We start from the raw sequence: 15,254 nt of genomic DNA, 5'->3' as shown, positions 1-15,254 counted from the left end.
CATTTAAAAATGGGTGATCCCACTGAAATCATGAGAGACAATTTATTATTTTAATATATATTTGTAATAATTTCTTAAAAATAAGTTGCAATTGCAAGTCCAGGTCACCACGGTGATTATCAGTAAATTTAGGAAAAAGGCAACCAGTCTTAAAGTTTTCATAAAAAGTAGTTTCCCTCAACTATTAACTATCAACTAATACCTGTAATGACAGAAACATCCAATCGTATCACATGGGGCGGGGCTTTTCTGAAGACGGGTGGAAAACAAAAACCTCCAGACAAAAGACGCTCCACTGTTTGTTTGATTAGTGCCTGTGATTCCTATTTGGCAGGAAGTTGTTTGGGGAAGAGAGCAGTGACTTTTGTTATAAATGTACTGTCATAACAACACATACACACACAGTCTCTCATCGTTCTTCTGAGAACTTACATTTACACATTTCAGCAGCCGAATAATACCTCACCTAAACCAAAATGTTCTCTCGTTTTTTTCAGTCTGTAATGGGAACACTGTGTTGTCAAGCGAGGGCCAACAAAAACCCCTCGTTTTCCAACAAGATATCATGTCCTCACAAGGATAGCGATACAAGTACAAAAGTCTCAGAATAGCACACCTTCGTTGGGCGCGCGCACACACAAATACATCAGGAAGTGAAGTGTGAGACGTAGACATGTTGTGAGATGAGGTGGATTTCCCCGCATCTGCCTGCGCGAGTAAACTACAACAATGTCTCGACTTGGCGTTTGCTTCTGCTTCTGTGATTAGCTCAGAGGTAAGAGCTTTCATCTAGAGTCTGTTCAAAATCTCCCTGAAGGGGGGTTTGAGCTGAACTCGGATTTCTTCATTTAACTTTTAATACATTCCCTCTCTAGCTTCAAAATAAGCCCAACAACTTCTCGTAGTTGTTTCAGAGAGACTAGAACATGGTCTAGGTGCCTTTTTTTGTAGAGTGGCTAACCGTGACTGTTCCGCAGGTAAACGACTCCTCCTGGGAAAAGCTTTCTACCAGACTGACCTACATTCATCATAGTCCACACTATGTCTCAGGACTCGCACGACAGCTCCCTAAACATTAATTTTCTGAAGGAGTCTGTGCTCAGAAGACTCTGTGAGTGTCTGGACAAGGCCAACAATAAAGGATGGAGAAAACTCGGAGAGACTGTCAACACTGACCGGCGCTTTAAAGTGAGGTAAAATCTCATACTGACCAATGTTTCAACCACATGGTGCTGGCAGGTTTTAAATCAGTGTTAGACATTTGAATTTAAATCATTCATTCTCTCTTTCTCTCTCTCAGTTTGGACGATATGGAGATGTGCTCTCTGAAGGTGTTGGAGGTGGAAGGCAGTCCCTCTCGGACTCTGCTGAGGCTGATGGGAGATCGTGGCTGTACCTTGTCGAATCTGCTTGAGTTTCTGAAGATAATGGGACACACTGAAGCCATTCAGTGCCTTAAATCAGGTAGACTGCTGTCCCTGGTTTGACACATTAGCAGTTGATGTTGTGAGATACATTTTTTAAACAGCTGAATGAGGTAAAGTCCTGGAAAAAAACATTATATCTCATATTTTGTCATAAAGGCAAGGCAAGTTTATTTAAAGAGCACCTTTCGTACACAATGCCAATTCAAAGTGCTTTACAGAGCGATACAGAAAAATTACAGTAGAATTTAAAGAGTAAAAGAAAAAAACAATTAAAAAATACAAATGATTAAAAGCTATTCAGTAAAATTTAAAAGAAAATAAAAGGCAATAAAAGATTTATAAAAAAGGACAGTTATTAAAATGGTACTAGAAATAAAATAATTACATCTACATTTTTAATTCAATCTAAGTGCAGCGCTACTCAAAGGCACAGGAGAACAGCTGTTTTTTCTTCAATTGTCATTAATAGGGATTCAGATCCTGGTCCAGCCTCAGTCAGTGGCAGTAATTGCTGGTCACAGTGTTCGACTCAGCTGCTACGCTGCTGGAACCTCTACTGTACAATACCAGTGGTTCAAAGCAAAAGAAGAGGTAGGTTTCTGTGGACTGTTTTGGTCATATTTACTATAAACCATTCATTTTTAATCAGATTGTAAATTTACCAGTTTAGTGCTCTCCCTCAGGTTCCTGGCAGTTTTTCTCCAGACCTTCTTCTGAGTCCTGTCCAGCTCCAAGATGCTGGATTCTATATCTGTAGAGTGAACTGTGGTGAATCATTTGATTTTAGCCAGTGGGCACAGGTGGATGTCCTTGATGTTATACCATCATATGGTGAGACATTTCTTTACTTTGCTTAGAAAGGGTGTGTTTGCAAACTTTAAGGTCAAAGGGTCTATATTTGGGCCACAGTTGGGTTCCTCACCTGTTAATTACATGCATGTTAGTTTCATTGTAGTTACTAAATGATTTTAAGTAGATGATATTTAATAAATAATCATCATTTTTTTAGTGTACTACATCATATCAAGTGAACAACTGTCCTTCACCTTGTGTTCAAAATGCTCCAAAATTACTTAATACAATCTTTACACTTTGAAAGTTAAGAAGCTTTTTTCCCCTTTCCTTTAAAGTTAGTGTTTTGGAGTGATTTGTACTGTGATATATAAGTGCATAATATATGAAATTAGTGCATATATTAGTGCATATATATGTGATAATATATGAAATATAAGAATTAAAATATAAGGAAGTTAAGGGGAGTGTACTTAAATGCATATTAAAGGCTAATGCTCTATAATAAAAAGGATAATACTCATTTTTATGACTATGTATTGTTAAAGCTGTTTTAGATTTTTTTTACAACTTTATAATGACCACAGCCAATAAACATTATCATATGTTGACTGATCATATCTGATTGACCTCTGGTCCATTTATTAAGACTAATATTGGTGCAGATGCAGAGCATGTTAATCAGATTGTCACTGTTTCAAAATGACTGTTTCATTTTTTCATGCTACACAGGGTTGATGTCTCTTCCTTCCGAGGGACGGCTGAGGGTTGTAATTCAGCCTAAACCTCAGTCACTGGTAGTGGGAGATGCTCTGTATCTGGAATGTGGAGCTGTGGGAAAACCTCTGCCCCACTTCCAGTGGTACAGAAACGGGGTTCCTCTCAAGAATGCCACCAAGAGGAAGTTCACTGTAAGAGAAGGAACAGAGAATACAGAGTGGTGGTTTAAAGTTCTTAAGCTGCAACAGACACAATGCACCACACTGTAGCAAAATGAGTACAAGTTTAATTCAGCATTTCAAATATTACACAGTACAACATCCAGAAATCAGCACCACTTATCCTAATTTGGTTTTCCAGCATCATCAATATACAAACAATCACACAGCCAGAAGTTAGGGCAAAATCTTAACCCCATGTTAAAATTCAAGCCTCTTGCTAATTGAATATGATTAGTGTTATTGTACTATATGTTATTGTTTGTAACCCTCATGCTTATGATCTGCATGGCCAACTATTCCTAAGTTTAATGAAGTTGTAATAGATCCACTGCTGTAGGGTCCTGGCCATTTATGCTACTAGTAACAGATCTGCTACTAGATTATGTTCAGGATTTTTTTAGAACTAAGATGTGAGATGATGATATTTATAATATATAACACATAATGATATAATATCCTCATGTCACCAGCTTCTGCTTAGTGATCTGTCCTGTGAAGCTGCTTTGTGACAAAGTCAGTTGTAAAAAGTGCTATACAAATAAATTAGATTTGATTTGAACACTCCTTTTAGCATCAAGTGATGTCTATCTTTAAGAGTAAGGTGTTAACAAGACTGAACTTTTTTTGGTTAAATTAGATCTCATATGTGTCGCTGGAGCACCAGGGAAGATATCGCTGTGAAATTTCCTGCAACAATGAGCGAACGTGGAGTAATGAAGTTGCCATACTCGTAGGTATGTAAGCTGCCTTTTTCCATGGCACAAAATACACAATGTACTTGATATAAACGCAAATTAAACTTGACACAAGTTTTGGCACCAATTGTTTTGATGTATATTGTTGAAATTAAAGTGGAAACTAATACACATTAAATTCATCAAATTAATTCAAATAATTTCAGGGAAAACACAGTTCAACATAAATTATTCAAAGTGTTGTACAGAAGACAATGTGTGCTATCATACAGCTGTACCTTTTGTATAATTGTACTGTATATAGAGTTCAGCTTTAAGGTAACTGTTCTCAATTTGAAACAAAAGGGCCAAGGACATCCTTCAAGTTTTCAGGGGCAACAGAATGTTCTGAAGGTATTCACTAAGACACAGTGCCCTTCTTCTTGCTGATCTGGGAACTTTGGGCTTTGACTTTCAGATAATCACTATATGCATCCAAATTTGAATCAACGTCTTCTTAATACGTGCTTTAAACATACATGGTTTCCCTATTTTACACTGGTTTTCACCTGCTCATCATAAATCTTACGTAGCGTTTTGCTGACTGCCTCAAAGGAGGTAACTGTAAGACCACACTGTAGATCTGAGTTACTGCAAAACAGGATATGGTGGTGAGATACTCTCATTTGTGCATGTACTAAAAGACATGGTGTGCTTGCTACAATTTATGCTGGAATATGGTTCTTTCTTTATGTTCACACAATTTAGTTAATTATTATTTTTTATATTGTATTAACTCTTAACTAAAAGGTAGTGCAAATGTGATACTTGTTTAACAATATTTATACATTTTTACTTTTGGGAATTTGTAATTTGTAGTTACAAAATGTAGGTAGAAATCCATTGGTCACCTGTAGCAGTGTGGTTTGGATTTATAAACAGACATTTGATGCATGAGCTGGTGCATAATATATGAAGTGTTTTGCTCCAAAACATATGATAGATCACCTTCAGGTATTTTTAACCACTCCTTAACATTACAACCACTTCCTGGTTTCTACACTCACTATCCATTCTCTCAGTTTCATTGACCATACAGGAGCACTTTGTAGTGCTCTACAGACAACTACAGACTCTAGTCCCCCTGTAGCTTACATTGTTAGCCCCATTTCACCATGTTCCTCAGTGGTCAGGACTCTCATAAGAGTTGCTGTGTATTGTGCCAGTACATTTGCTGTCAGTGTTTATAAACCTTAGTAGCACAGCTGTGTCTGATCCACTCATATCAGTGCAATACACAATAACACACCATCACCACATCAGTGTCACTACAGAGAATGATGCACCACCCATTTCATACTTGCTCTGTGGAGGTCCAGACGATTGAAAGAAAGGGTGAAAGGGGACAAACAAAGCAACAGATGAACTATCGTCTGTAATTGTAGAACTATAAAGTGCTCCTTCATGGTCAGTAGAGCTGTGAGCTTGTGTCTGTTTGTGCATTCATATTTTTATCTATGGAGTAGGCATTTGTCATAAACAAGTATTCAGATTTGTGTGGCCTTGTTTGTGTGGTCTTCTACTAAATTACAGGTACCAATCATGTCTTTCTCTCAGTTCTGTCCAATGACATCCTTTGCTTTACATTTTAAAGAATTGTGTAGTCATTTCAGATTTTTCATTCATATTTCTTGTTTTGCCAGATGACTTTCTTGCCTTTGGACAGAGTAAGTGTTTTCTCCCCTAAACATACATTTGTGTTCCTCAAGTGTTTTTTTTAGTCTTTAATGTTCTTGGTAATTGTGGTTCTGTGGGTTTCCTTTTCAGTTAACAGTCTGGAAAAGCCTTATGGTGAGTAATGTATAAAAGCAACACTCAAAACTATAGTTCTACGTTTGTGACATTTGCATTTCAAAATAATGTATAACTTTTTAATACAATGTATCTTATAGGCCTGCCTTATAAGTTATTCACTGACATTTACCAGGCTAAATATTCTGTTAACACACACATTTAGATTTAGGTTTCCAGTGGTTAACAACAATAGATGTAATCTATTTTTTAAACCTAAGGTTAAAGGGTTATTACATTTATGAAATACATATTTTTTGCACACTTTTTTCTGCCTGGGGATGTTGTTTGTGTGTTTTTACTTTTGTATATTTCCACAGTCCAATTAAATCATGTATCTTCAAAGTAGTAAATTTACCAGAGAAGAAAAAACACTATTTTTTATTTTCAGTGGAAGTCAATGTAAAAATATTTTTTTCCAAATTTTAAAGTAATTTCTATTGGTCCATTTCATCATGAGATTTTCACACAGTGTGAAGGACCGCTGCTGTGTTCAACTAATTTAGTAAATGAAAAATCTACCAAAATGGAGACACATTGTTCATTGGAAAGTAATCATAAGTTTAGTGTACCTGGCTGCAAAACAAATTTCCTCTTGGGGACAGTAGAGGAACTGAACTTTCTTTGTGGTTCATAGAATTGGTGATTTGCTTCAGTGAAAACTTTGGCTTTGCCTTAATGAAAAATAATCTTTTAGCATGTTTATGTTTTAATACCATAATATCCCCACAGCTACAGACAAAGTGGCCCTCCTCATTGGGAACATGTCGTATCAGAACCATCCTCAGCTGAAGGCACCTATGGTGGACGTGTATGACCTCACAAATCTACTTCGGCAGCTGAACTTTAAAGTGGTCTCACTGCTGGACCTGACTGAGTCAGAGATGCGCAATGCAGTGGAGGAATTTCTCTCTCTGTTGCACAAAGGCGTTTATGGTAATGAAGGTTTATATAAGGGAGAACTCAGAAGGGCTATGTGATATGTTATCATGATAAATTACACCACATAGCATTAGAGTTAGATGTTAAATGCTGTATATCTTGATACTGGCAAAAGTTTCCTGTTTTTGAAAACGATATAAAAATGTAACAAATTAATGTTCCATGTCTATCCAATAAATTAACGAAATGTAACAAGCAGATTATAACTGCAGTGAGTCAAAAACACTGCAACAGAGATGCTACCTTCTGTTTTATTTCCTCGCAGTAAGACAGAAACATGAGCAATTAAACTCTGCTCTGCAAACAACCTCAGGAGTAATTATAATTTTAAGCTGCCCAACCCTATATTATGCATACCTTATTTTGATATTTGTTTTAATTGATTCATTTGCAAATTTTTTGTTGCCATATTGTCCACTCCTAGCACCAAAATGTTTATGTATGTTTATGAGATTGCTCACATACCTTCCTCTGTTTACTCAATTTTTCTGACTGTGGAAATATGTTCCTCTCTATAGGCTTGTTGTACTATGCTGGTCATGGGTATGAGAACTTTGGTAACAGCTTCATGGTGCCGGTAGATGCTCCAAACCCCTACCGCTCGGCTAATTGCTTATGTGTGCAGAGTATTCTGAAACTGATGCAGGAAAAAGAGACTGGCCTCAACGTCTTTCTGCTTGATATGTGTAGGAAAAGGTACGCTCAGAAAAACATATTTAGTCTTTAAAAGCTGCTAGATTTAAAGACATACATGTGCTCTATTTGGGACAGTTCAAAATATATTTTTAGACCTATAGACTAGTTCATCTAGCCCTCTCAGTTTATTTATTTGTGGTCAGTATAATCAGATCGTAAAAGGTGACGGGAACTATGAATCACATCTAAGGACTTTCCATAGTTTAGTCGTAAGCAAATGTTTCAAGTGCATATTTTGTTAAAGTGAAAAAATATCAAAAGAAAAAAAACTTAATTAATTCACACTTATTTTTACATGGAAATGTACATGTTTTACCTTTTACCCATTTACTATATGCATTTTCTTATCAATGTTTTTATTTTTCAGAAATTTTCATGATAAGGACATGCGAAATGTCATGCTTAAAGTCACAGCCAACATTGTGTTCGGATACGCCACGTAAGTGCTATGGTTAAAAACTTTAATTTCATACATATATCTTTTGCACACGATCAATAACAATATATGTAACCTTCCAAATAATTCGGTCACGGTCTTTTTTAAGCTGTCAAGATGCTGAAGCTTTTGAATTGAGCTCCAGTGGACTCACCAATGGTGTATTCATCAAGTTTCTGAAAGGGCGCCTCCTGGAGGATGAAAAGATTACTGTGCTGCTGGACAGAGTGGCAGAAGGTGTGGTGAGCTCGTCTTATCTTCAGTGTGTTTCTAAACTTTAGCAGAAGATTTGCAAAATGTTTGCAAATTTAAAGAAAATTTGCTGTGCTGAAAAGATCTAAAAAATAAAAAAATTTAAAACAAAATGCAGACGAACATTTTAATTTGGGATTAGCAACTTACAGGCACATACAAGCTAATAATACCCTCACTGATAAAGAAAGACCTTCATCCATATATTGATTCGTTAGTGGTGTTGGATTAGCTACAATATTTTCTCATGCTAAAGCATATTATCACAAAATTATAAGCAAGTATCTTGTTGCCATTAGATGATATGTTGTAATACTACGAAGAGTTGGGTGAACTGCACAACCATGAACACTCATACTTTAATCTTCTTGTTCTGTGTTATGTCATGTTGTAGATATGGGCCAGTTTGATCCTACTAAAGGGAAGCAGGCTCTTGAGATCCGCAGCAGTTTATCAGAGAGGCGCTCCCTGACCGATCCCATCTTGCCTGGAGACTGTTCCGACGTGGCCCAGGCACACAACCTGCTTTGGGCTAAAGCACATGGTAATGCTAATACCCTTAAGGAAAACATTTTAGTTGAACAGGGTTTCCAAATATACTTTAGGTTTTTCAAGGGCGTATTAATGCTCGATTAGGTGTTTTGGGAACAAGAAAAAACTAAAGTGTTCTATGCATTGTGCCTCCAGTAGTTTTTAAATGCTGTTTCTCACATAGTCATGTTATTGAAAATCATTTCTGTGTGCAAATTTGTAACGCATTACATAGAATGATGAAACTTTTGGTTATTAATTGTGTTCCAGAGCTGCCAGAAAGCATGACTCTGGACTTTGACTGTGGCGTGCAGATAAAGATGGGCTTTGCGGCAGAGTTCTCCAATGTTCTGATCATTTACACTAACATTGTGAAGAAGCCAGAGGAAATGTCTACCTGCCAAGCTCATCTCATCAACCTCTCTGTAAGTCTCTAAAGATGCTATTTTTAATCATTATTGCCAAGTTATGTTTAAAGAAGTCTTTTCAAAACTAGTCCTCCTTTTTTTCCCTTAATTTCTGTCAGTGCTTTGAGGAACAGTAAATACTAAAACATTTGCATATGACCGGAGGTGTATTCATTCTTGTTTAGAATGGACAGATTTAAGATTTTCTGTTGACCTGTTCCTGCAGGATCTGGACCCTAAAGTGATGAATAAAGAGACTCCGGAAGAGACAGGGAGCTACTTGCTCTCAGGCAGCCTACCCCAGCACTGCCTCTACACAAGACTCAGCTCTCTACAGAAACTCAAAGTAGGACTCTAATACTCATGTATTAGGCCTGAAGATGAAAATGATTCATTCTGGTTATTTTGGTAGTGCTTAAGGGTGAGATGTAGAGGATGCCAGATTCAGACGTGTAGAGGAACACTATACCGGCCAATTAAGGTTATATTTTGTCTGAGTCTATCTTTACAGCGTCCTATTTATTAACATTAGTAATGGCCTTTTAGTATGACTTCAGTAGATTGTTGCTACTGTGAAAACAGGCTCAAACGTAATAATAGAAAAGGATGCAAAATGTAGACTTCAGTTTGTTCATTAGGAAGTGATTCAGTGCAACTTCAAATATCAAATTTTACCAGAACCTCAATTAACTATTCTAGTACAAGTATAAATATATACAGAATTTGCAAATGCAAATCCAGAAATTAAATAAGAACAAAAACTATGTATTCATTCTCTAGACTGCTGTTTCTCATTCACCTTCTCCACTCCACAGGAGAATCTGGTTTTCACTGTCTGTCTGCAGGCTGAATTTACATCTCTGGAAGAGCAGGTCCAGTGGACCAAGGAGGTGGATATTGGGAAGCCTCTTATAGCCAAGCTGGATCTACACCGGCCCACCAGGAGAAACAGCTGCCAGCAGACTTGCCTCATGCCTCATAGCCCCTGCAGCAGCCCTAGCCCCAGCCCAGGAGCTGAGAGGCTGCTGCTTCAGCAGATTCCTTTTCTGCAGCCACCGCACAGCAACCCCTACCTCAATGTCTATGAGCCTCTGCATGGAGCTGTGGGGGGTTTCGGGAACACTCTACACGGAGATTACGAGTATCATTATGAAGAGAGCCCTTATTCACCCTACAGGCCCTTACCCAGTGTGCCCATTGAAACCACGGATGATATTGAAGATGTGCAGAATAAATTCATGAATAGCCTGCATCTATATAACCTGCCTTGAACATCAATACAGGCACTGGGACAGATATGGTCATATGCACAACTTTGGACAAACCTAGATGAAATGGGTATTAATTAGATTGTTGTATGTGGAAAAAAATCACACAACCTCTACAGGGAATATACTTCTGCACTTTTTTTAATGCACAACAGTGATTATTGAACATTTTGGAAAAAAATGTGCGAAGTTAGGGAACACCATCAGTCAATATTTGGGAAAATATTAGGTTCTTTAGAAAAGATTGAGATAATTTCATTCATGAATTTAGATATAATTTACATTATTCAGATAATTTTTAAAAATTTGTTTATGAATGGATTTTGCACAGAATACTTATCCTTTTTATAATTGAACATTGTTTATTATCTGTAATTGTCAGGGTCTTACAGTTCTCACAGATGTAGCTCTAATTTTCCACCCTGTAACAAAGTTCTCACACCACCCAGGCATTTAATCCCATTTGCTCAGTCTTCTCTCAGTCATACCTTTGTTCACCTTAAAGTAATTTAGCTAGTTGTCATACTACCACCAGTGTTGGTGTAGTCAGTACTCAGAAAATAAAACATATTTAATATTAATATGCAATTTAATATATTAATCAACATAGACTTTTAAGGAAAAATGTGAAGCAGCAATTTTTAAATTTTTAAAAAAAGAATTCAGATATTATATCTAAATTCTAGGCCACCGTTCTCCTGTAACATGCTTGCCAGTCAATACTACCACCACTAATAATGATTCTATATGCAGTTCTCCAAAATCAAAATTGCGTATGAGTAGACTGCTGAAAACTGTATAATCTATATATTTATCAAACTGCAGTATATTATTTACCTCCAAAATAAGTACCTGAGTTCTTTATTGTAATCATTGGCCCTTTACATAACAGTGCACTTTTCCTCAGCCTTGGATTTCATCTCCACCAGAGTGGCCTGCGCTTTCTCTTTGATCTGATCCATGTTCATATTTTGAATATTCTGCATTTGATCCAGTATGGACTGATTTTCATCTTCTTGTGGAGCATTTTCATCCACCATCTTTACCAGTTCCTCTGGCACATCGATGTCGTCTCCTGCCTGCTGAATCATGATCTCATCCTGCTCACTCTATAACAAGTCAAAAATAAAGGAAATGACAACCCGTTTGCATGTTATGCAATTTGTAATATTTGTTTCATATTAATTAGGGTTCAATCACTCATTTTATTTGTTATTATTCCAGTCCTTCAACATTGAAAGTGGTGTTTAATGTAGTCGTTTGGGTCATCCATGTTTCTAGGGCCTCCATGTATTATGGCCAAATACATTTAGATTATTTTGGAATGTGTGTATATTTTTCAACAAACAATAGTTACACTTTTAATTCAGTTTCTAACCAATATTATGTTAAATTTGCACTTATTGTAAACAACCTGCTTGGGTTTTCCATTGTGTACAGAGTTTGTGCTGCTTTAACCCACAGCAGTGACAGATGGACTAGACTCTGTCGGTCATTTACGGTCATTTAAAGCCCTTAATTCTGTTGCTGTGCTCTAATCTCTTGGCGTAATGCAACTCTATAGGCTATAACCACTCATTCTGAACTGTTGCTATTCTGGTGCTGTTCTGTGAAAGAGAATTAATCATGTGCACTGTGAGGAACCACCTTATATTCAAGTACAAAATCTCACCTTTGGCAGACGGTACTTTTCTCTTAGACAGGACCTCAAACAGGCCCTTTCTGCTTTTTTTGTTGCAAACTCAGCATCTCTTTCCATTCTTTGTAAGAAAGGAGTGAAAAGCAGGAGAGAAGACTGAGACACCAGAAATTATTTTATTACATTAATGTCTATTAAACTGTTATATTTCATTCCAAAACCAAGTAGCTGTTTTCATACAGGCCCAAATGTGCTGCACATGTACATTATGCCACTATTTACCATTTATATTAAAGTTAAACGAGTAGGCATGTAGTCATGTAAATGTAAACATACATTTCAGTTACTGAGTAGTTTTCATCCAATATCTATATCTTAAAAATCAATAGTGAAAGCAGGTATAAATATACTAAGCATGTATATTTATGCACTTGCTTATTATGTTTATATATGTGGGAAACTAAAGAAGGAAGGAATCTAAGATGACATCATCTTGTAGACTCAGCGTTCTAAATGATTCTTGACTTGAATGACTTCCTAAAGAGCCCTTTATATGCCACACATGCTTTACTTAAGAATGTTGTACTTACTTCTCCTCCACCAGTTGTTTCTGGTACTCCTCATACTCCTCTCGTGACATTCCATCTCTAGCCATGGTGCCAGAAGGCCTTGCTTTTTCGGCAGGAAACTCACAATGAATCTCCACTGAGGAGCCATCCTACAAAAGCCTGCTCTTCTCTTCTCTTTTTTTGTGAATGAACCTTCCTCCCAGCCTCATGATTGGTCTGTTCGCTGACTAAATCCACCGAGGCTTTCCAGCAGGACAAGCCGCAGACGAGTTGCATCACTAAGGACACGCTGACAACGACCTTGGCCAAAAAAAGAGAGAACAGGTTTGCCAAACTTCATAAGCTGGACTTACTGCCATCAGGATAAAAGTGACAATCAGTTTTAGAGTGAGGGAAAATATGTTCCTGTAGTCATGTTATTCCCTGACTTTTACATTAGGCCATTCGCAGGTTACTAATTAAAGGAATGATTCAGTGTTTGAAATATGAACATTGATTTATTGTGAAATTATCTTTATATTATCTTTAAATTATTTAATGTGAAACTGAGATTTCTTTACAGTGTTATAGACAGGAACCAGGAGTCACCATATATACGACACAAAATGTCAATTATTTTCTATATAAAACCATGGCACAAACATCCTGCTCGTATCTCTCCAACATTAAAACATCATCAGGATGTGTGTTAAGTCAAAACCTTATGGTAAAACTATGGTGAAACTTTTTATTTTTTTTAAATCTGAGATGTCTCTGATGTTGTTTTGCAGCTCTCACACAATCACTGAAGTTTGAAGATGGAAGGGTGCTGATATTTACAAGGGTCCTGAAGTCTGCACTCCGTTTCTAGTGCTCCCTTTTTAGTTAGGTTTGTGTGGGGAAATTGTGCGTTTGGTTAAATTCATTGGGCATTATCTCTATTTTCAGAGTGTCTCAAAAATCTGAAAGGCTCATTGAAGACACAATATAACAGACTATTCATATCCTGAAGAAATGTCATTGTGGAATTTTTGTCATGCGAATATAACAAGTGATATGATGAATATGTGGAAACATGAGTTTTAGGGTATATGTACAATGGCATTTTTATTTTTTTAATTATAAGATTATCAAGAATCTGCAATTGATATTACACAAGGTGTAGTACAAATGTAAAATCCCAAAATGCAGTGTTTAATTCATAAAGTTGTGTTTGTTTAAACACTGAATGTCAGTGTGTATATTCACACTGTCTGGTTATTTCTAATATTACTAGAAATATTTATATAGAAATTTGTGTTTGGTAGGTTATTTTCATTTGGACAGGAGCAGAGACAGATGACAAGACTGGACTGAAACTGGACTTGAGACAGGACAGGACTTGCCAGGGGAACAGACCAGGATGTTCACAGACACTGAAACACAGTGACCAGGACAGAAACAAACAGACACGTGCTGGGACATGGCCAGAGACTAAAACAACTACTGGGGAGTGCCCAGGACTTGCAAAAGTCTGTGGTGAGGTCTGAGAAGCCAGCCTGGGCACAACTCCAGGAATTGACCCAAAAGTCCCTAGGACCAAATCTAGGGACACGAAAAGAGATGGCTGAAGCCACAGGAACAGAAGTGGCAGGGTTCGCCGCCTTCACAGGGACGGCAGAAGTGGCATGGTTCGCTGCCATCACAGGAAAGGCAGATGCCGCTTTCACAGGGACAGGAGCAGCTGTGAAAGCTGCTGGCACAGGAACAGGAAGAGAGGAAGCAGAGGACACCACCGGCACAGGAACAGAGGCGAGGTGTCGCCTTTGAAGGGCATTCAGAGAGGCAGTGAGTCTTGCAAGCATCTCCATGGGGTAAGGGGCAAGGGGCAAGAGGCAAGGGGCCCTGCAACTTTGTCCACAGAGGCAGGGGCTTGGGCTGCTCACTAGGCACATGTTGGAGCTGTTGAGGGTTTAGGAAGGCTGATGGGCACACACATGAGGAACCAAATATACCCAGGAAATGTGCCCCCATCAGCCTCACTTCCTTTGTCCTGAAGTTTGAAGCCAAGAGCACCAACCCTCAAATTTCCCTGGACCTGAGGGAGTAGTCCTCCAGTGAGGGGGGAGACTCAAACGCTGCTTTCTGCTTCCTCTGCCCCTCCGTCTCACTCTGGACATTGTTAGGACCGGGCAGACAAATGCAATAAACACGAGACTTATTTAAACAAAAGATAACAAAACAGAGAGACTTGGATAACTAGAAAGGAAACTTAGATTAAAAAAAAAAAAAAATACCTAGACAGAGAGACCTGGACTAATAGAAAGAGATTAAACCTACAGAGAGCTTAATAAAGACCTGAACAGGGAGCACTAAACAGAGACCTAGACTTGAGAGAAAGATACATAAACCTAGACTGGGAGACAAATACCGACAGACCAGGATAGGGAATTACTGACTAGAGACAGGGAAATGCTAACAGACTAGAGAGAGACCAAACAGGTACACAAAGCACAAGGAAGGAATAATAAGAAGAAACAGACCGACCAAGCACACTCAGGGAAGGAGAAACAGACTAGACAAAGAGGACTCACATATAATGTGAACGAGAAACAGACAAGCCAAACAGACTAGATAGAGGAATGTCCAACAAAGAAAGGCTGAGACAGAGTAACTTAAATACACACAAGGACACCTGAGACTGATAACGAGGGGGCAGGATTACAAAGGAGACACAGATAGAGCTACTGATGAGAAGGTGGAGCTAAGGCGGGACTAGGGCAGAGACAGGAACCACAATAAACAGAACCATGTGCAAGAGCACATGGTGGGGAAAACAGACCCATTACAGGACCAAGGCATGACAGATCC

At 38.0% G+C, this 15,254-nt stretch overlaps 2 protein-coding genes across 3 annotated transcripts; one reads left to right on the top strand and one right to left on the bottom strand.

The window, feature by feature from the left end:
- The first annotated feature begins 414 nt into the window (after window positions 1–414).
- Window positions 415–10,913, top strand: LOC136679373 (mucosa-associated lymphoid tissue lymphoma translocation protein 1-like). Of its 2 annotated transcripts, XM_066657868.1 has the most exons (18): window positions 415–775; window positions 978–1,193; window positions 1,301–1,464; window positions 1,897–2,018; window positions 2,111–2,258; window positions 2,952–3,130; window positions 3,798–3,894; window positions 4,201–4,248; window positions 5,538–5,561; window positions 5,662–5,685; window positions 6,418–6,621; window positions 7,146–7,323; window positions 7,691–7,762; window positions 7,869–7,996; window positions 8,406–8,555; window positions 8,813–8,967; window positions 9,176–9,295; window positions 9,765–10,913. In XM_066657868.1, exons 2-18 carry the CDS (start codon window positions 1,042–1,044, stop codon window positions 10,218–10,220), a joined length of 2,421 nt encoding a protein of 806 aa, XP_066513965.1. In that variant the 5' UTR covers window positions 415–775; window positions 978–1,041; the 3' UTR covers window positions 10,221–10,913. The 2 variants fall into 2 exon arrangements, with proteins under 2 accessions (XP_066513965.1, XP_066513966.1); XM_066657869.1 differs by lacking the exon at window positions 4,201–4,248.
- Window positions 10,914–11,091: 178 nt separating this feature from the next.
- Window positions 11,092–15,027, bottom strand: LOC136679374 (complexin-4-like). Its single transcript, XM_066657870.1, has 4 exons — window positions 14,978–15,027; window positions 12,447–12,725; window positions 11,890–11,977; window positions 11,092–11,326 (listed from the first exon to the last, which is right to left on the bottom strand). Exons 2-4 carry the CDS (start codon window positions 12,509–12,511, stop codon window positions 11,099–11,101), a joined length of 381 nt encoding a protein of 126 aa, XP_066513967.1. The 5' UTR covers window positions 12,512–12,725; window positions 14,978–15,027; the 3' UTR covers window positions 11,092–11,098.
- Between the last annotated feature and the right edge of the window lie 227 nt (window positions 15,028–15,254).

Source organism: Hoplias malabaricus, chromosome Y (assembly GCF_029633855.1).
Source record: "Hoplias malabaricus isolate fHopMal1 chromosome Y, fHopMal1.hap1, whole genome shotgun sequence".
In the NCBI taxonomy this organism is placed as follows: Eukaryota; Metazoa; Chordata; class Actinopteri; order Characiformes; family Erythrinidae; genus Hoplias; species Hoplias malabaricus.
This window is presented reverse-complemented; position numbering and strand designations above follow the sequence as displayed.